The sequence below is a fragment of the Enoplosus armatus genome, chromosome 20 (assembly GCF_043641665.1).
Source record: "Enoplosus armatus isolate fEnoArm2 chromosome 20, fEnoArm2.hap1, whole genome shotgun sequence".
NCBI lineage: Eukaryota > Metazoa > Chordata > Actinopteri > Centrarchiformes > Enoplosidae > Enoplosus > Enoplosus armatus.
Window position 1 is genome coordinate 13,450,829 of NC_092199.1, and position 16,178 is coordinate 13,467,006.

General features: G+C 44.8%; 1 protein-coding gene across 3 annotated transcripts in view; it reads left to right on the forward strand.

The window, feature by feature from the left end:
* trrap (transformation/transcription domain-associated protein) overlaps nucleotides 1-15,158 on the forward strand; it is a 76,208-nt gene extending 61,050 nt beyond the window's left edge. For 2 of the 3 annotated variants that reach the window (XM_070926531.1, XM_070926532.1), the window contains 9 exons: nucleotides 110-200; nucleotides 510-715; nucleotides 1,804-2,065; nucleotides 7,769-7,994; nucleotides 8,303-8,520; nucleotides 9,389-9,573; nucleotides 10,538-10,741; nucleotides 12,504-12,698; nucleotides 14,732-15,158. In XM_070926531.1, the coding sequence (XP_070782632.1) occupies nucleotides 110-200; nucleotides 510-715; nucleotides 1,804-2,065; nucleotides 7,769-7,994; nucleotides 8,303-8,520; nucleotides 9,389-9,573; nucleotides 10,538-10,741; nucleotides 12,504-12,698; nucleotides 14,732-15,016 (1,872 nt within the window). In that variant the 3' untranslated portion in view covers nucleotides 15,017-15,158. The remainder of the gene's footprint in view (nucleotides 1-109; nucleotides 201-509; nucleotides 716-1,803; nucleotides 2,066-7,768; nucleotides 7,995-8,302; nucleotides 8,521-9,388; nucleotides 9,574-10,537; nucleotides 10,742-12,503; nucleotides 12,699-14,731) is intronic. The other variant, XM_070926533.1, reaches the window with a different exon arrangement.
* Nucleotides 15,159-16,178: the final 1,020 nt, after the last annotated feature.

Sequence of the window (16,178 nt, forward strand, 5' to 3'; positions counted from 1 at the left end):
CTCTCTCTCTCTCTCTCTCTCTCTCTCTCTCTCTCTCTCTCTCTCTCTCCTTTGCGGTCCTGAGGGGGAGTCTTTGAAATGTAATCTGTGACCCTCTTTTATCTGCTAGGTGGGACGAGTGTACCCCCAGGCTGTCTACTTCCCTATCCGCACCCTTTACCTGACACTCAAGATCGAGCAGAGGGAGCGCTACAAAAGTGGTAAGTAAACACGGCTGGCTGTAGTGTGTTGCCACATTACCACACTGAACATTAAAAGCTCTTTAGTTAGTTATTAAAATGTGAAGGTACGTGTGGATGAAGAACATATAACTTCCCTCAGTGTAACTCTGGACTGCACATCTCTTTATCTGTTCTTCTAAATGGTTTGTACTTCAAGAAAGTCTCATATTTGCTTCTGCTTATTTTTTTTCCTTCCTATTTGCTTTTCCAATCCTGATTACCGTCTACTGTTTTTTTACCCTTCTGTCGCATCCCCCTCTCCTCCTCTTACCCACTCCTGTTCCCCAGATGCATCTGGACAACAGCAGCCCAGTTCAGTGGGGGCCCAGCCTCACACGGGGGCCTCCGACCCAGGGCCTATCCGGGCCACCGCCCCGATGTGGCGCTGCAGTCGGATCATGCACATGCAGCGGGAGCTACACCCTACCCTGCTCTCCTCCCTGGAGGGCATCGTGGACCAGATGGTGTGGTTCAGGGAGAACTGGCATGAAGAGGTGAGGAGAACAAAGGTGTTGGTTTCGTGTGTGTCTGACTTTGTCGCTACGTGTGTGTTTTTAAGTGGATCAGATGGCGAGAAAAATAATACAGCTGGTTGTGACTTTCATGCATCTGTTTATATGTGTGAAAGCAAGTCGGAGTGCACATCTCATGTATGTGTGTGTCACGCCACCTGGTCAACCAGATGACCACAATTTGGCAGTTCCTGTCTCTCTGGTGGGCAGACACATCTGTTTAGTCTAAGGTGCTATCCCGACTTGTCTGTGAATAGGTCGTCACTTTCTCCCTTTTCCCTGACTGATCTAGTGTTGCTATAAACCCAGTAATTGCAGATTATATTCAAGACAGAATTGCCAGTAGACTCATGCATTTCAGATAGTGGATTCCTCCCTTAATTTCATTACTTTTTGGCTGGTATTTTCTCAAATCCTTTTTGTTGAAGCACATGTCGACTTAAATCACCCATTCAGCTAACAGTGCCTTTTCCCTCAGCTAATTGTGTGGGCGTCAGTGCAGGAGGTGGGCCTGACACAATCGTCCAAACTGAGCTTGGTGCTGCTGCAAATTGTTTTAGCCGTGCCAGGCAGCATACTACGCAAGGTAGCTGGTCTGTGGGTGGAGGGGAAGACTGGGAGAAAGAGGCAGCAGCAGGAGAGAGGACTGAGACAGGTGATGGATGGGTGCAGTGAGCGTGTAGGATGGGGCAAGGGATTTAGAGCCGGAAGTTTGTTGGTGTGTGTGTGTCTGTGTGATTATCTGTGATGGTTTGGGGCACTCTGCAGCAGCTGCAGGCTCTATGCTTCGTTCCACGGGGCAATCAGGGGCAGAGGCACGCTGTGCCATCATCACCCTCCCTCTCTCCCTTGCTTTGGTTGCTGTATGGCATCACATCGCTGCACCTTGTTCTTTAAGAAACATGCACGTGTGTGTGTCTATGATCATCGAGGACTGTGGGTTATAAAAGTATAGTATAAAGTATAGCGATCAGACTCAACAGATGCTTTAAAATGAAAGGATTTGGATTGTAGACAAATGTTGGGACATCTCTAATTTATATTACTGTAACTTTTCCCTCTCTCTGCAGGTCTTGAGGCAGCTCCAGCAGGGCCTGGCTAAATGCTACTCGGTGGCATTTGAGAAGAGTGGTGCAGTATCTGACGCCAAGATCACACCGCATACACTGAACTTTGTCAAGAAGCTGGTTAGCACCTTTGGTGTTGGCTTGGAGAACGTCTCCAATGTTTCCACCATGTTCTCCAGCGCTGCCTCTGAGTCACTAGCCCGTCGGGCCCAGGCCACAGCCCAGGACCCCGTTTTTCAGAAGATGAAGGGACAGTTCACAACAGGTTGGTTGGCTTTTAAAATATACTCACGACTGGCTGTATTGACATAGAACAGACAGAAAGAAAAACAAGTGTTGAAGAGCTCTTACGTTTTGAGGTTGTTCTGATGTTTACTTTTTGAACTTCACTTTAGTTTCATGGCTGTCAGCCATGTTTACTTTTAGCATCGCTGGTTTACCTCTTTGCAACTTCATCATAACACTTGGAAATTTGAAGAGACATAAAATGTGAAGCGTATGTTTTCAGGCAACCTTTTTGACTATTTGACAAGGTGCGACAATTGGCCAGGTAGCGAAACCAGCAACACCTCCCAGCTCTTGCTAAAGACATCAGCCACCTTTCATGCCTACACTAGTTTAAATGATGAGACAGCTGCCCAACTGGCCTCTGTAGCCATATATTGAACCAGTCACATTATATCTGCGCAGACACTTGGGCTGCTCATATCAGCGCTGTCAGGACAGACTGCACTGTCGCTTGGAGCAGCTGGAGCATTGGTGTTCTGCAGTGTAATTAAGGTTTCCAACCAGATTATCTGTTTATCTGTGTGTGTTTCTGTCTTTATTACACTGTGTGTGTGTGTGCTCACGTCTACATTGGTTTTTGATTATACACAAGTCAACTGCATTTCTAATCTAAGCTGGAGCAGCACTGCACTGCTGATCTGCACAAACACAAAACCTGTCCAGGTTTGATTGAATACAGCAGCAGTCTGAGTGCTCTTGTCTCAGCTGAAGACAGCTGAACTCTGTAGTAAAAGTACAGTCTTTAGTCTTAGTAGGGTTTAAAAGTCTGTAAAACATAATTTGTTGCTCTACATCTCTCTACTGTTACTGTAATGAAATTATTTTATTTCTTGGCAGCTTTTTATATCAGGGTGAAATGGATTCTCAATGCAGGTTTTATAGACTTATAGTCCACCAGAGGCTGAGTAAAATGATTTCTACCATATTGGCTCTTGGCAACTTTGGCCATTTTATATTGAAATGTAAATGTAGTGTAACCCCACTTAGACTAAGTACCCTCAGCCACCAGTCAAGTGCTGTTTTATTGTTGCTGGAGCTGGAAGTATTATCCTCTTTGTCAGGGAACAAAGGGTTTACAGGTTGCTCGCTTTACCAAAAGTCAATATAGCTCACAAAATATTGGAACAGGTAGGTGAATTCGAGAGTATACTGCTACTGAAGCTACTGTGGCATAGAGATGAAACACTTAATTCCCTTTTCCCTGTTATATATTGGTTCAAAACACAAGCAGTGTAGCTATTGTGTTCTCATTACAGAGAAAAGTAGAAGAGAGTAGAATTGGCAATTAATTACTAAAATAAACAACCCTTAAATCACCAAGTACACCGAATTTGTCCATTAGAGGTTTTTAATGTTCGGACATTCACTGGATTGGACTTCACTGTTTTACTTGATGCTAGACTTCCAATGTGAGACAACATTTTACACACTAATGTCAAATATCACGCCATCAATGAGGTGACCCATTGACAGAGTGAATTACAGACGGTATATAGCTTCAAATTAACTACCTTTTTTGATACTGAATCCTCAGAAAATTCCTAATGGCACATTTTCTACTTTACCAATCTAGTCTCTGAGGTGTTGTACACTGATGTGACATCAAAGATTAGGAGTTGGAAGACACGCTGCAATGAGCGACAGTTCTCTGATCCATCCCCAGTTTTGGATTAACACATTTCAAAGCAAAAAAACTCTGTGATATTCATGTGTATGCTTGTAAGGCAATGATGAAGCTTCCAGTCATTTTGGCCTGCATGTTCAGTTTCATGTGCAAGCTGTGGAATCCAACAGGACAGGTGCAGTTCTAGTTTAGCCAAGGCCCCCTCTGAGACATTTTTCTCCAAACAATCATTCCCCTGTTTTTGGAAGCCACGTGTCTGTTTTCCTACATTGCATAAGGGAGTTGAACCACAGTTCACTGGACCCGGTTTAAACAAGGACCGTCGGCAGCTCCCCCCCGCTCTCAGTGTTCAACTAAACCTCTTTGCTGACTCCTTTTCACGCCTATGGACTGACTACACATACATGTTCGCTGAATTACACTCACAGTAAACCGCCCGGTCCCTCTTTTATTGCATTTCCACACAGCGGCTCCTCCCTCTCCTTCCACCTCCCCCTCTGTGCTCTTCAGTCTCTCCTGTGCTTTTCCCCTCCACTGGTCCTGAGAGTGGCCAATAGAGCTAATGTGTTTGGCCCTGGGATAGAGGAGGACAAGGACAGCGAGTGAATGAAAAGCAGCTAGGGAAAAAAAAAAAGATCACCTGACTCAGAGAGGAAGAAAGCCTTAACAAGGTTAGGCCAGAGCTGACGAGCGCAGAAAATTACAGAAAGGAGCATAAGAGATGGAAGAGAGGAGATTAAAAATAGAAAACAATAGGAATAAGAGTCTGAGAGGAAACAGGTGTGATGGCATTAGCAAGCAAAAGCATTGGAAACGGCACATGGGCTGACTGAATAAACAACACAAACAAGAGAGCGAGACTCGGAGTGAGCGCCGTGCTGATGAATCTTTCCAGATGTTGCAGTGCCAGCTGTGCTCACGCAGCCAGGCGTCACTGGGGCTTCTGCCTCGCAGGGTGCCTGCCGACCATTGCTACCCAGCTGTCCCCACGGCGACGTGGGAGGAGGGCCGACAGAGACTGAAACCACACAAGCCTTCCAGAGCGGAACAAACAGGGTTTACAGAGCTGCTGAGCAGCCAAGCTCCCATTCCCCGCACCACGTTAGGGGGCTCACTCGCTTTCACAGCGTTTGTGGGCCGGAAAATATGGGTTTATGTGTGCACATATAACATTTGGCAGCAGGGAGGCATTCAAATCCAATTACGGCGAATGCTATTTGCATGAGTTACTGTTTTAGCAGTGGATCTGTTCCAGAGACTTTTGTCAGAAGAGCTTTTTCTGAAAAAAATGCGCAAGTTTCCTGGCTTTTAATTCGGTGCCTATTGAATAGTCATTTGTCATGCTAAAATGACGTTCAGCATAGTTAAATGTAACGCAGTATAATTCTGTATAGCAATTTGGCATAGCACCTATGTACCCTCAGTTAGCTGTCAGTCATAAGCTTTAAATGTGAAGTTTTATTGCCAGAAACACCTCTAACCTCATACAGTACATGCTGACACGCTCAAACTTCAGCTCCCCAATCAGACATAATAAAGTTGAGTTGACTGCATCCCACCACACACATTCATACAGTCCCACACCGAGTCGTGATGGTTCAATACACAGAGGTGGCCCACCTCCTGAGTCTGGATCCATAATTTGGTGCAGCAGTGCAGATCCTCTGTTGTGGTCTGTCAGGCAGGCCAGGTAGGGCAGAGTACCAGCCCTGGTTTCTACGCACAGGTCAGAGAGCAGCCTGGCTACTTTCCACACCACACTCTTTCTCTCAGCGTCCTATTCCGTCAGTTAGCTGACAGAGCAGGGGTCAAAGATGAGTTCAGGGGGACTGAAAATAACTCTTTTCTGGTCTTGCTGGCTGTGTTGAACTCACCACAGAGCACCTCTGCAGTTTCTCCCAGAAACTGTCCGTAGTTTTAATGTTGTCACACATTTAAGGATCAAGGTTCAAACTAAATAGATGTGCTTTAGCAATGCTAATTATAATTAGACCGTAACAGTGTTTATATTCTGGTTAAAAATAGTACTGTAATGTTAATGTCACAACACTTGGTCCTTTTTTACAAAGTTTGCATGAATAGCAGATGTCCCAAGGCCAATAGATAAATTGGAAAATGTGTCAATGTACTGAAATTGAAGTCGACACAGTCCGTCTGTCATGTGCAAAATCTGCAGCACTTTTCACTGTCTGGCCTGAGGGAGGGAGGGTGGGTGGTTGGGTGGGTGCTGCATCATTTGTTCACACATTAATGTGTCATTCACAATGCACCACTGATCTGATTTTAACAAAAGGTGTGGAAGTGTCGCCGCTGACCTCTGCAGCGACGCATTAAAATCTATAGAATGTTAACTTGAATTAGATCTCAGAACAAGGTGATATATATTGACACTGATATACAGGAATGGTCTACTTTAAATATTCAGGTAATTTTCTTTTGAGTTGTAATAACATAATGCCTGCGTCTCCAGATTTAAACAGGTCAAATGTTTTATATCTAACAAAGATGGAATTATATTACTATACTGCTTCATGGCTGGAGTGGAGCATGTGTCGCCTTTTCTATTTGTACGCATTATACTCGTTTATGGTGCTGAATTGTAGTCGGGTTGCAATTCCTCAGGACTGTTTCAATTTTACCTCAGCTATCGAGGCAGGTGAATTGCAGGCAGACGGATAGCGAAAATAGGGCCACTCCGAAAAAGAACATTGGCTGTTTTAAAGGGCTTATTTAAAGTATTAGGAGGTCTCACTCTGGGAGAGATTGAACAGGTTTGAAATGGCAAGGCCTTGCAGTTTCATGGATTCATTATAACAGGCGGCACAACAGGGTGTACTGAAATAGGAGAGGTAGGGGTGTGTGTGTGCGTGCGTGTGTGTGATGTTACATGTTGTCCTGGGGGCTTTACTCTAAAATGGAAAACCTGCCTGGCTCACTTCCCCTCCTTCCATTGTTATTGCTGCAGCAATATGTTATGTGCAATATGAGTTGTGACTTGAAACAGGAATTTAATACTTTAAGACTCTCATTTTTATAGCTCTAATTTAATCAGCTACCAGCCTCCACCGGGGAGTTTTAAGTCGATAGAGCAAACAGTTCTCCTTGTGCTGCCAGCCTGCCATGAATAACTTATCCATGAAGTTCCCTCAAGCAAGGCACCACACGGCTGGAGTGGAGTGGGCAACAGTGCAACACAATATTTAGAGTGAACATTTCCCAGATGTGAGTTTGTGTAACCACTGCCCTCCCCTAAGCCATCACTGTGAAAAACAAGGTGTTCTTAGTCCACGTTACTGGGTAAATAACGGTAAAGTAAACACCCAGATCTCCTTTAATTAATCTTAATCTTAACAGTTTGTGGTTTCAAACAGGCCGCCCAACGTTTGCATTGAAACGCCATCTGACTAATAAGCTTTCAAACATTATTCTCTTTGATTCTATTTATTTCCGTTCTATTTCCTGTAGTCATATTTGACTGCACTTTGAGCACCGTCCCCTGTGCGTTTGCTGCTTGCGTGTGTTTTAACCCCTTATAGTATTTTATTTGGCAAGGTTACTTAAACACACACGTGTAGTTATAGCGCAGGTGTGGGAGCATATAGCTGCAGGAGAGGTTAAAGGTCACACACACACACACACACACCTGGGAGATGCCCACTATGTTACAGTGTTGTGCTGTTGGCGGCTGAGAGCAGCTCTACTGGAACAGTTGGGGGGGGTGGGGGGTTGGGGGCGGGGGTGTTAGTGTCTTGCTGAAGGGCATTTTGAGGCTAGCTGATTAGGAAGGGGAAAGTAACGCATTGACTCAGCCAGCCTGAGGATTTTATCTGGCCACTTTCGAATCCTTGGCAGCCTGCATCTGCTTTTGTATGTTTTCTTCTTTCTTTAAGTTTTTGATATCACTTTCTGTTTCAGTCATTGATACTAAATCATTAAGTCCACCAGGCCCCCTGTTATGTACAAGACATTTGACAGGAAGGATGGGGTAAAGGCCAGTGCTATAAGGCAATTCTTCTTATTTACATTAACATTACATTTTCTCTTCTCCCCTACCAGACTTTGACTTCAGCGTGCCAGGCTCCATGAAGCTTCACAATTTGATCTCCAAGCTGAAGAAGTGGATCAAGATCCTGGAGGCCAAGACCAAGCAGCTGCCCAAGTTCTTCCTCATTGAGGAGAAGTGTCGCTTCCTCAGCAACTTCTCTGCGCAGACAGCCGAGGTGGAGATCCCCGGGGAATTCCTCATGCCCAAGCCGACGCACTATTACATCAAGATCGCAAGGTAAAGGGCTCTTCTGCACAGGGACACCTGGGCCTAGTAGACAGGATGGTATATGACGCCAGTCATGAGCCAAATGCTGGGAAATTTTGACCAACTCTGCTCTACCAGCCACTTTCACTATTCTTACTATTTAGAGGTCCTTTCTATTCTAAAAATACTTAATGTAAGAGATTTACCTGCTTCTGATGCCTCGAGATAAAATAGAAAACAGCAAATACACATGGAAACACACAGGAGAGCTGTACCCACATATCATTCCTCCCACGTCGTTTATCACTTCAGTTGTGTCTCTCTGCGCCTCTCTCCAGGTTCATGCCCAGAGTGGAAATTGTTCAGAAACACAACACAGCAGCACGTCGTCTCTATATCCGCGGCCACAATGGCAAGATCTACCCTTACCTGGTGATGAACGACGCTTGCCTGACCGAGTCGCGCCGAGAGGAGAGGGTCCTGCAGCTCCTCCGCCTCCTCAACCCCTGTCTGGAGAAGAGGAAGGAGACCACCAAGCGACACCTCTTCTTCACTGGTAGGAGCAGGGATGAGAGAGATGCGTGCCTGTGTGCATGAGGTTCAAAAAGATGTAGGGACGTGGGACAGCATTTCACTAGGCTTATGTTGTTTATTTACATTTTATTCATCTTTTCCTTATGAGTCATTATTACCTCTATCACCACGTCTCTTTTGTTCATCACAGATGTGATCAGAACTTTCTGTCTTTGGAGATCAGAAACACATCATCATCTCTAGTGCTACTATACACAATGCAATTGGCAGTGACCCTCTCCTTTCATTTGTCTTCTCTTTTCTGTCTCTGCTTCACACACACACACACACACACACACACACACACAATTTCAATTCGCTTTCAAGCACTATTTCCTCTCCTGTCATCCCCTCGTGGTTTGCCTCCACCCAGATGTTTGCCCACTCTCAATTTATGCACTTGATTGGTTTGTTTAAGGGGAAATATGGACGGGGAATTCAACAGTCCCTTCCAACCCATTTCCTCCCAACTGGAATGGCTGGTATAGATGTGATTTGGGGTGCCAGTGTATGTAAATGTTTAGACTGCTTTCGCTGGGCGACCCATGCACAGCCTTTTACCTTCTTTGACCCGGCTTGTTGTTTAGAGATGGCAGCCGTCTGTGCAGCTGTTTCCCAACTCTGGAGTATTTTAGTTGTACGTTTAGATCTGTGGTGAAACAGGGACTGTTTGCTAGCAAGTGAAACCAAATGTTTACAGTTTGTGTGTCACTGACTTGGTTGTTTTCCCCTCTCTTTACCTCCTTCCCCCCTACCTCTCTCTCTTCTTCTTTTTTCTCCTCTCCCCTCCCCACCTCTTCCCCACCTGTATCCTGTCTTCTTCCTCGCCTTCCCTCCCTCCATCTCTCCAGTGCCCCGAGTGGTGGCAGTGTCGCCTCAGATGCGGCTGGTAGAGGACAACCCTTCATCTCTGTCACTGGTGGAAATCTACAAACAGCGCTGCGCCAAGAAGGGCATCGAGCATGACAACCCCATCTCCAGATATTACGATCGCCTGGCCACTGTGCAGGCCAGAGGCACACAGGCCAGCCACCAGGTATGGAGACGATCACATACACAGATCTACATACTTACACACATGACATAGACAGCGCATAATACAGCTGTGACCTCCTTTAATGCCCTGCATTGATATGCGTCCTGTGTGATTGAATTGTAATTTAACAGTAGCTCTGTGCTGCCATGTCATGGTCACCTAGCAATTATTTGAGCATTTTGTTGCCGTCCTGTGTAAACCATGTATCTCCAAAACGTCTGTTTTTCATGAGCTATTAAAAATAACCTTTTTTCAGATAATCCAATTTGTTTTATAAGGTTTATTTAGTGTAAGATATAGGAGGGTTTTCTCAAACTGTAAAGGAACACATAACATTTGAAATGTTAAAAATTACCAAATTTGGAGATACATGGTTTCCACTGGACAGGGACGATTTGCTCTCATGAGGGACTTTGTCTTTGGTGGTCAGTCAAACTTAGTTTGAAAGCTACTATATCAGCCAGTCAACAGATTATAGATGTGTTCCTTATGTCCTTACAACACATGGATCCTTCCTGCACCTGATTGGCTGAATTCACCACTGCCTGTGTTGTCATTCAGTTTTGCTAAAACTAGAACTACCCATTAATAAGAAAAACATCAGACCACTCGACTAGGCCTGTTGCTTATAGCATTTTGTTCTGTGAAACTCTTTTTGGTGCAGAAAATGTATCTCTGCCTCATGTGATGGATTTCTGTTGTTATGACATAATGAGTCTTTGCACTCTGATTCTTAGATAAAAAAGCCTGACATTTATCGTTGATATTTCAGATAGATGGAAAATAATCTGCTCTCAGGTCATCTATTTTTGGCCCCTGGAATAAGAAAATCCACCATGAACTGTGGTGAACTGTGTGTTGAGTTAAAAAGGGCGGAGCGCTGAACATGAGTGTGAATGTGAGGCCCAATATTAGCTGGACCACCACCGCCTACCTAACCTCTGCTCCTCCCATCTGCTGCCAGGTTCTGCGGGACATCCTGAAGGAGGTGCAGGGGAACATGGTGCCTCGCAGCATGCTGAAGGAGTGGGCTCTGCACACCTTCCCCAACGCCACAGATTACTGGACCTTCCGGAAGATGTTCACCATCCAGCTGGCCCTCATAGGCCTGGCCGAGTTCATGCTCCACCTCAACAGGCTCAACCCCGAGATGCTGCAGATAGCACAGGTAGGAGACGCATGCAAAGATACACAAGCAGAAACATGTTGGACTTCCTGACAAGGGCGAGTGGGATCCATTTGACGGGGGCTAATTCAATAGATGTACACTCTCATAGACGCATTAAGAGATCACCATTACCCTCTCCATATCTGGCCGTATGAGTTACCATTCTCCCCCATGACTTTCACGCTAGGCCTATCAGTCAGCAAGAGGCTGTCAATGCGAAGGATGTTTTGACAGAACGTTATATTCAGTCCCTCTGCTCTACAGCTATCAAAGACGTTTCAATTTGAAGAGGCCGTGTTTGTGTGTGCGTGCGTCTGCCTCTCAGTGCGCACGCATCCGTCTGGCTCTCGGCGTCCGCAGACAGCTTTCTCAAAGTCATTATTAAAGATGATTGTGTCAGTCGGCCACCCCTCCCCTCTGATCCTAATCGGCCTTTGCTGACAGGCGTTCCTCCGGGCAGCTAAGCACTGGTATTAAGCCCCCTCTCTGCCTGTTCCACTCGGCAGATCCCATTAGACACAGGAGGATTACGGTACGGAGAGTGTACGCACACACACAAACAGAGAGAGAGAGAGAGAGTGTGCGCAAGGACAGGACATCACAGCCGTTACATTGTGCCCCACCCTGCCTAAATGGAGACCTTAACTTCCATCAAGTTGCCTTTTATAGAGCTCAGTGATGCTTTGAGGCATCAACAAAAAGAGGCCCTGCTTTGTGGCATTCATCAGGCCGTAATTCAGTTACAGACTTGATTCTTTCAACACCTGTCTTCATAAAGCGTCACGTCATCTCCTGAGAATCTGTTGGATTTCCTCTCCTTCTATGTACCGTTGACAGTTGTTATAATTACCCGGTATCTGTCATTTCTCACAGTCGAGTTCACAGCCCCAAGTCAGTGCATGTGACACATTAGTGTTGCGTCATCCCATTCACACCAGCCCCAAAAAATGAAGCCATCGCTGGCCGCCAGTGTGGTGATTTAGCATTCTGAGCGTTGCCTCCACAGCCAACCGTCTGTGGGCTTATCTGAGCCTCCTGGGGGTAGCTGGTGTCTCAGCCCGCTGCCTTGAGGCCCTCCGCTGGGGCCTGGAGGAGCAAATGACAGTAGGGGAGAGAGAGAGAGAGAGAGTCGGGAGGGAGGGAGGGAGGGAGGGAATTAAGGAGAAGGAGGGAGGGGAGGAAAGAGGCGAGACTGAGGAGGAGAAGGGAGCAGGAGCTGGAATGAAATGTTCTGCTATAAAGCTGTCAGAGCCACTCACCTTTTCATATAAGGGAGCTTATCTTCTCCAGAATGGCTGCTCGTGTAGCGGTCCTCTCGCACATAAATGCAGGCTTATGGATGAAAACCTGGCTGTATATATTTAAGTCAGCGGGGAGCGACGGGGGAGAGGGGAGTGGGAGTGAGTCGAGGATTATAGATGTTCTGCTGCTGATAGTTTGACGTGTTACAGTGTCTGGGGCACGCAGATCAATAACTGCAGCCATTTCTTTGGTGTGAGCTTGTTTTGTAACTCCTCACTCTGAAGTATTTTCTTGCAGGGCTTATGTGGTCAAAGGACTGTGGAGACCACTGCGGAAAGGAATATTCATAGATCATTTTTCTTTATTTGCTAGTGGTTATGAGCAGGTACTTCTGATCAATGCGTTATTCAAAATGTCCTCCCTCTTACACTCTTATACATGGGGCCTGCCTCACATATACACACTTGTTTGTAAGACCGCTGACATGTACTTTAAACTTGACACTGTTCTCTGTTTTTAGGACACAGGAAAGCTGAACGTCTCCTACTTCCGCTTCGACATCAACGACGCCACAGGCGACCTGGACGCTAATCGCCCCGTTCCGTTCCGCCTGACGCCAAACATCTCCGAGTTCCTGACCACCATCGGCGTCTCCGGCCCGCTCACTGCCTCCATGATTGCAGTGGCGCGATGCTTCGCACAGCCAAACTTCAAGGTACCTTGTCTGCTCTATAAATAACTTTATTCATGATTTAGTTTTACAAGTGAATATAGGTATTGAATATAGTATATGATGTGAGATATAGGATTTTATAGTTTCAAATTTAGCTCGTCACATTTATATAATTTTAGCTTTAAACAGGCATGTAGACATAAAGTTGCAGTTTCTGTAATAAGGCTGCTTTGAAGCGGCTTTAATCACTTTTTTGTGAAAACGTTCGCCCAGCTCTGCAGTTCCCCTCACTACAAAGATAACAACTAGCTGGTGAACACAGTGGAGCATTTAGCGGCTAAAGAGCCAGCTAGTTCTCTCAGGAGTCGGTTGAGACCAAAACAGAGCTAAAAGGAGGGTGAATATTGCACCTGCGTTCATCAGGTGGCCAGTGAATTCTAACGTTCCTCTTTATCTGCTGGATATGTTTGCCTTCTCTGCTGTAGGTGATAATATGGCAGTGTTGTGTTTACCGCTTGTGTCCGCTGTCCCCAAGAGGCCAAAGGAAAAAACATTCTGTAAAATGAGCTAGCTGTCCCACTGTGACAGTGCATTTGAATGTTAAAATAAGTACACTCAACTTGACTCACGTGACATGAGCCTTAGAAGGGTTTTTAGGAGGAATGTGTTTAAGATGTGAGGTTCAAGTCTGCTGGCAGCGTCAGAGAGGATGTATTTCATGCTGTTATCAAGATGCAGTGGTTTGTTGTCAAATTTAAGCTCCTGCTGAATTCTCCAGATATTGTTTAGTGCTCAAACTTCGATAAACCCCGACGAGGAAGTTCACTAAAGCCACAGCCAAACAAAAACAATGCAATGAAAGCACGAGCAGTCAGAGGGTTGTATAATGTATCTGCAGCAGGGCAGTAATGACAGGCGTGTGGTGTCTATGTATAGGCCTTCCTCGTACTTTAAGTGTGACTGATGTGGAGGGAGCAGGAGTGCTTAAGATGCAAATAAACAAAACACTCCACTATGTGAACTAGTTAAGGCCAGAGGCCAACGCTTCTTGTGGTCACAGAAAATGGACGTTTCCAGGGAAAACAACAAAACCCAACAAGCACTTAACAATCATCCACTCAAATATATTGAAGTCTGGAACCATTGAAACACTTTAGGTTAGGGTAGGGAACAGTGTGTGCCCAGTTAGGTGATGATTGCTAGTGTTGTGGCTCCGTCATGGTTTTGATGGTTATGTATTTCAGGTCTGTGTCACCATAATGAGCTGCTAACAGCACAGAGAGATCTCCCTGAGCGTGATTGACACGCCCTTAATTGGACTTAACAGCTTTGTTTTATGTGTATGTTTGAGATTGGCTTCATATAAACTGAGGTTTTATCATGTTTTATTGCTCTCATTCCCATGATGGACACTTTCAACACACGGCTTAGGAAAGTCGTGTGTGTGTGTGTGTGTGTGTGTGTGTGTGTGTGTGTGTGTGTATATATATATATATACTGTAAACAGCATTCCTTTGACACATAATTGAGAACTTCAGATAGATGCCATGGTTATCGAATTAGCAAAGAATCTCTCAGACTGTGTTACCAGCTATATGGTCTTGTTATACTTAAGTGCTATGAAAAGGTTTATACGCCACTTGAGTTTTTGCATAATTCTTTGCAACACAAAGTCTGGGAAACGTGAAAAGCGTGAAAATTTGGCCAAAAACAATGCAAACAAATGGTCCACTTTCATGCTGTTTCTGGCACTTTCAACCACATCGTTCCTTCATCTGTGGATGGCGTTTGCCATGTGACCTAAGTATGAAACTGGTAACATGGAGGGAAATCATAATCCCTGTCTCTGTTCAAAGATGGCCTTTGATGCCAAAGATCATCTTCACCTTTAGAGGAAGACGGTAAGATGTGGTTGAAAGCTCTGAAAAAAGCAATAAATGGACCTTGAGTTAAGACTTTTTTTGGTCAATCAACTGTTTCCGAGGTCAAAAATAAACTTTCCCATTCGGTATCGAAATTATTTTTGTATTTTCTTGTTGTCAAAACTGATATTTTATTTCCGTTGTCTCTGATAGGTTGACGGTATCCTGAAGGCGGTCCTTCGAGATGAGATCATTGCGTGGCACAAGAAGACCCAAGAGGACACGTCCATGCCTCTGTCCCCGGCCGGCCAACCAGAGAACATGGACTCCCAGCAGTTGGTCTCATTGGTCCAGAAGGCCGTCACGGCCATCATGACCCGCCTCCATAACCTGGCTCAGTTCGAGGGAGGAGAGAGTAAGGTCAACACCCTCGTGGCTGCAGCAAACAGCCTGGACAACCTGTGCCGCATGGACCCTGCCTGGCACCCCTGGCTCTGAGACACCAGACAGGAAAAGACTATGTGACTCTATGGAGGACAGTGAGGCGAGATGCAGGGCAAGAAAAGGTGTTTTTGTTTACTTTTATTACGTATCTGACAAACACGGACAAGGGTTGTTAAATGTATGTTGCTCTTCACTGTAACAGAAGCCTGACGGACTCTTTTTTTTTTTTTTTTTTTTTTCCTCTTCTCTTGATCAAAGTACACTGAGATAGTTTGCTAAGTGGAATCAAGTTGAAACAAAGGCTTGCCAGTATTCTTAATAGTTATATCTGGACTGACAGAATCTTTTTATGAAAACAAAATTTCTCCTTCAACTCATATTTATTTTTATAACTAAATGACAGGGACTCTGTGTGATGCCAGTTGCCCTGTCTTCAATACGACACGGAGACAGGACAAATACATGTGTAGGTGTTTCACTCAAGCTTATGGGAGTTTTTTTATTTAAGAGACGGGGAAATCTTCTGTTGGTTGCTTTGGCTGTGTCTCTGTTGTATTACTCCTGTATCAAGAGCTTACAATTTTTCCACTTTTATCATTTTTCCCCCAAAAATATCCATTTGTCCTCTCAAATTTGTATTTAAACCGAAAAATGTGTAGCTTCTTTTCTATCCCTGCCGAATGAGGAATTTTGTGTTCCTGTGAATAACAGGTGATGCTCTTTCTTTTTTTTTGTTACCCACTGCCTGAACTGTATTAACATGTCTGACTATTCCATTTTACTTTACATTTGTTTTGTCTTTTCATCAGGCCTCTTGTAATGAAATAAAGTAAAACTACTGGTCGAGTTGACGGTGAAATAAGCTAAAACAGCTGTAATGCAAATATGTCATTCCCAAGCTGGCTGTGTATGCATATGCCTCCCCTTTTTGTAAAGGTACAAAGCCTTTTCCAACAGATGTATTATCTCTTGCCTTGTAAATAAGCATTTTGTTTTAATAAAATGCTCTTTTTTTTAAAATACAGATGCTGTGTTGGCTCTTTTACGGTAACCTCTTTTTTTAACGCTGTATATTAGGACAATTTCACCCAGTGAATCTCAAAAAGTTAGTTATTACCATAAAGCAAAACTAGTTAGTTTAGTAGTTGTTGTTTTTTTTACTATTTGTAAAATAGCAATAATAACCAGTAATCCCCATCTGCGCCTCACATCTACT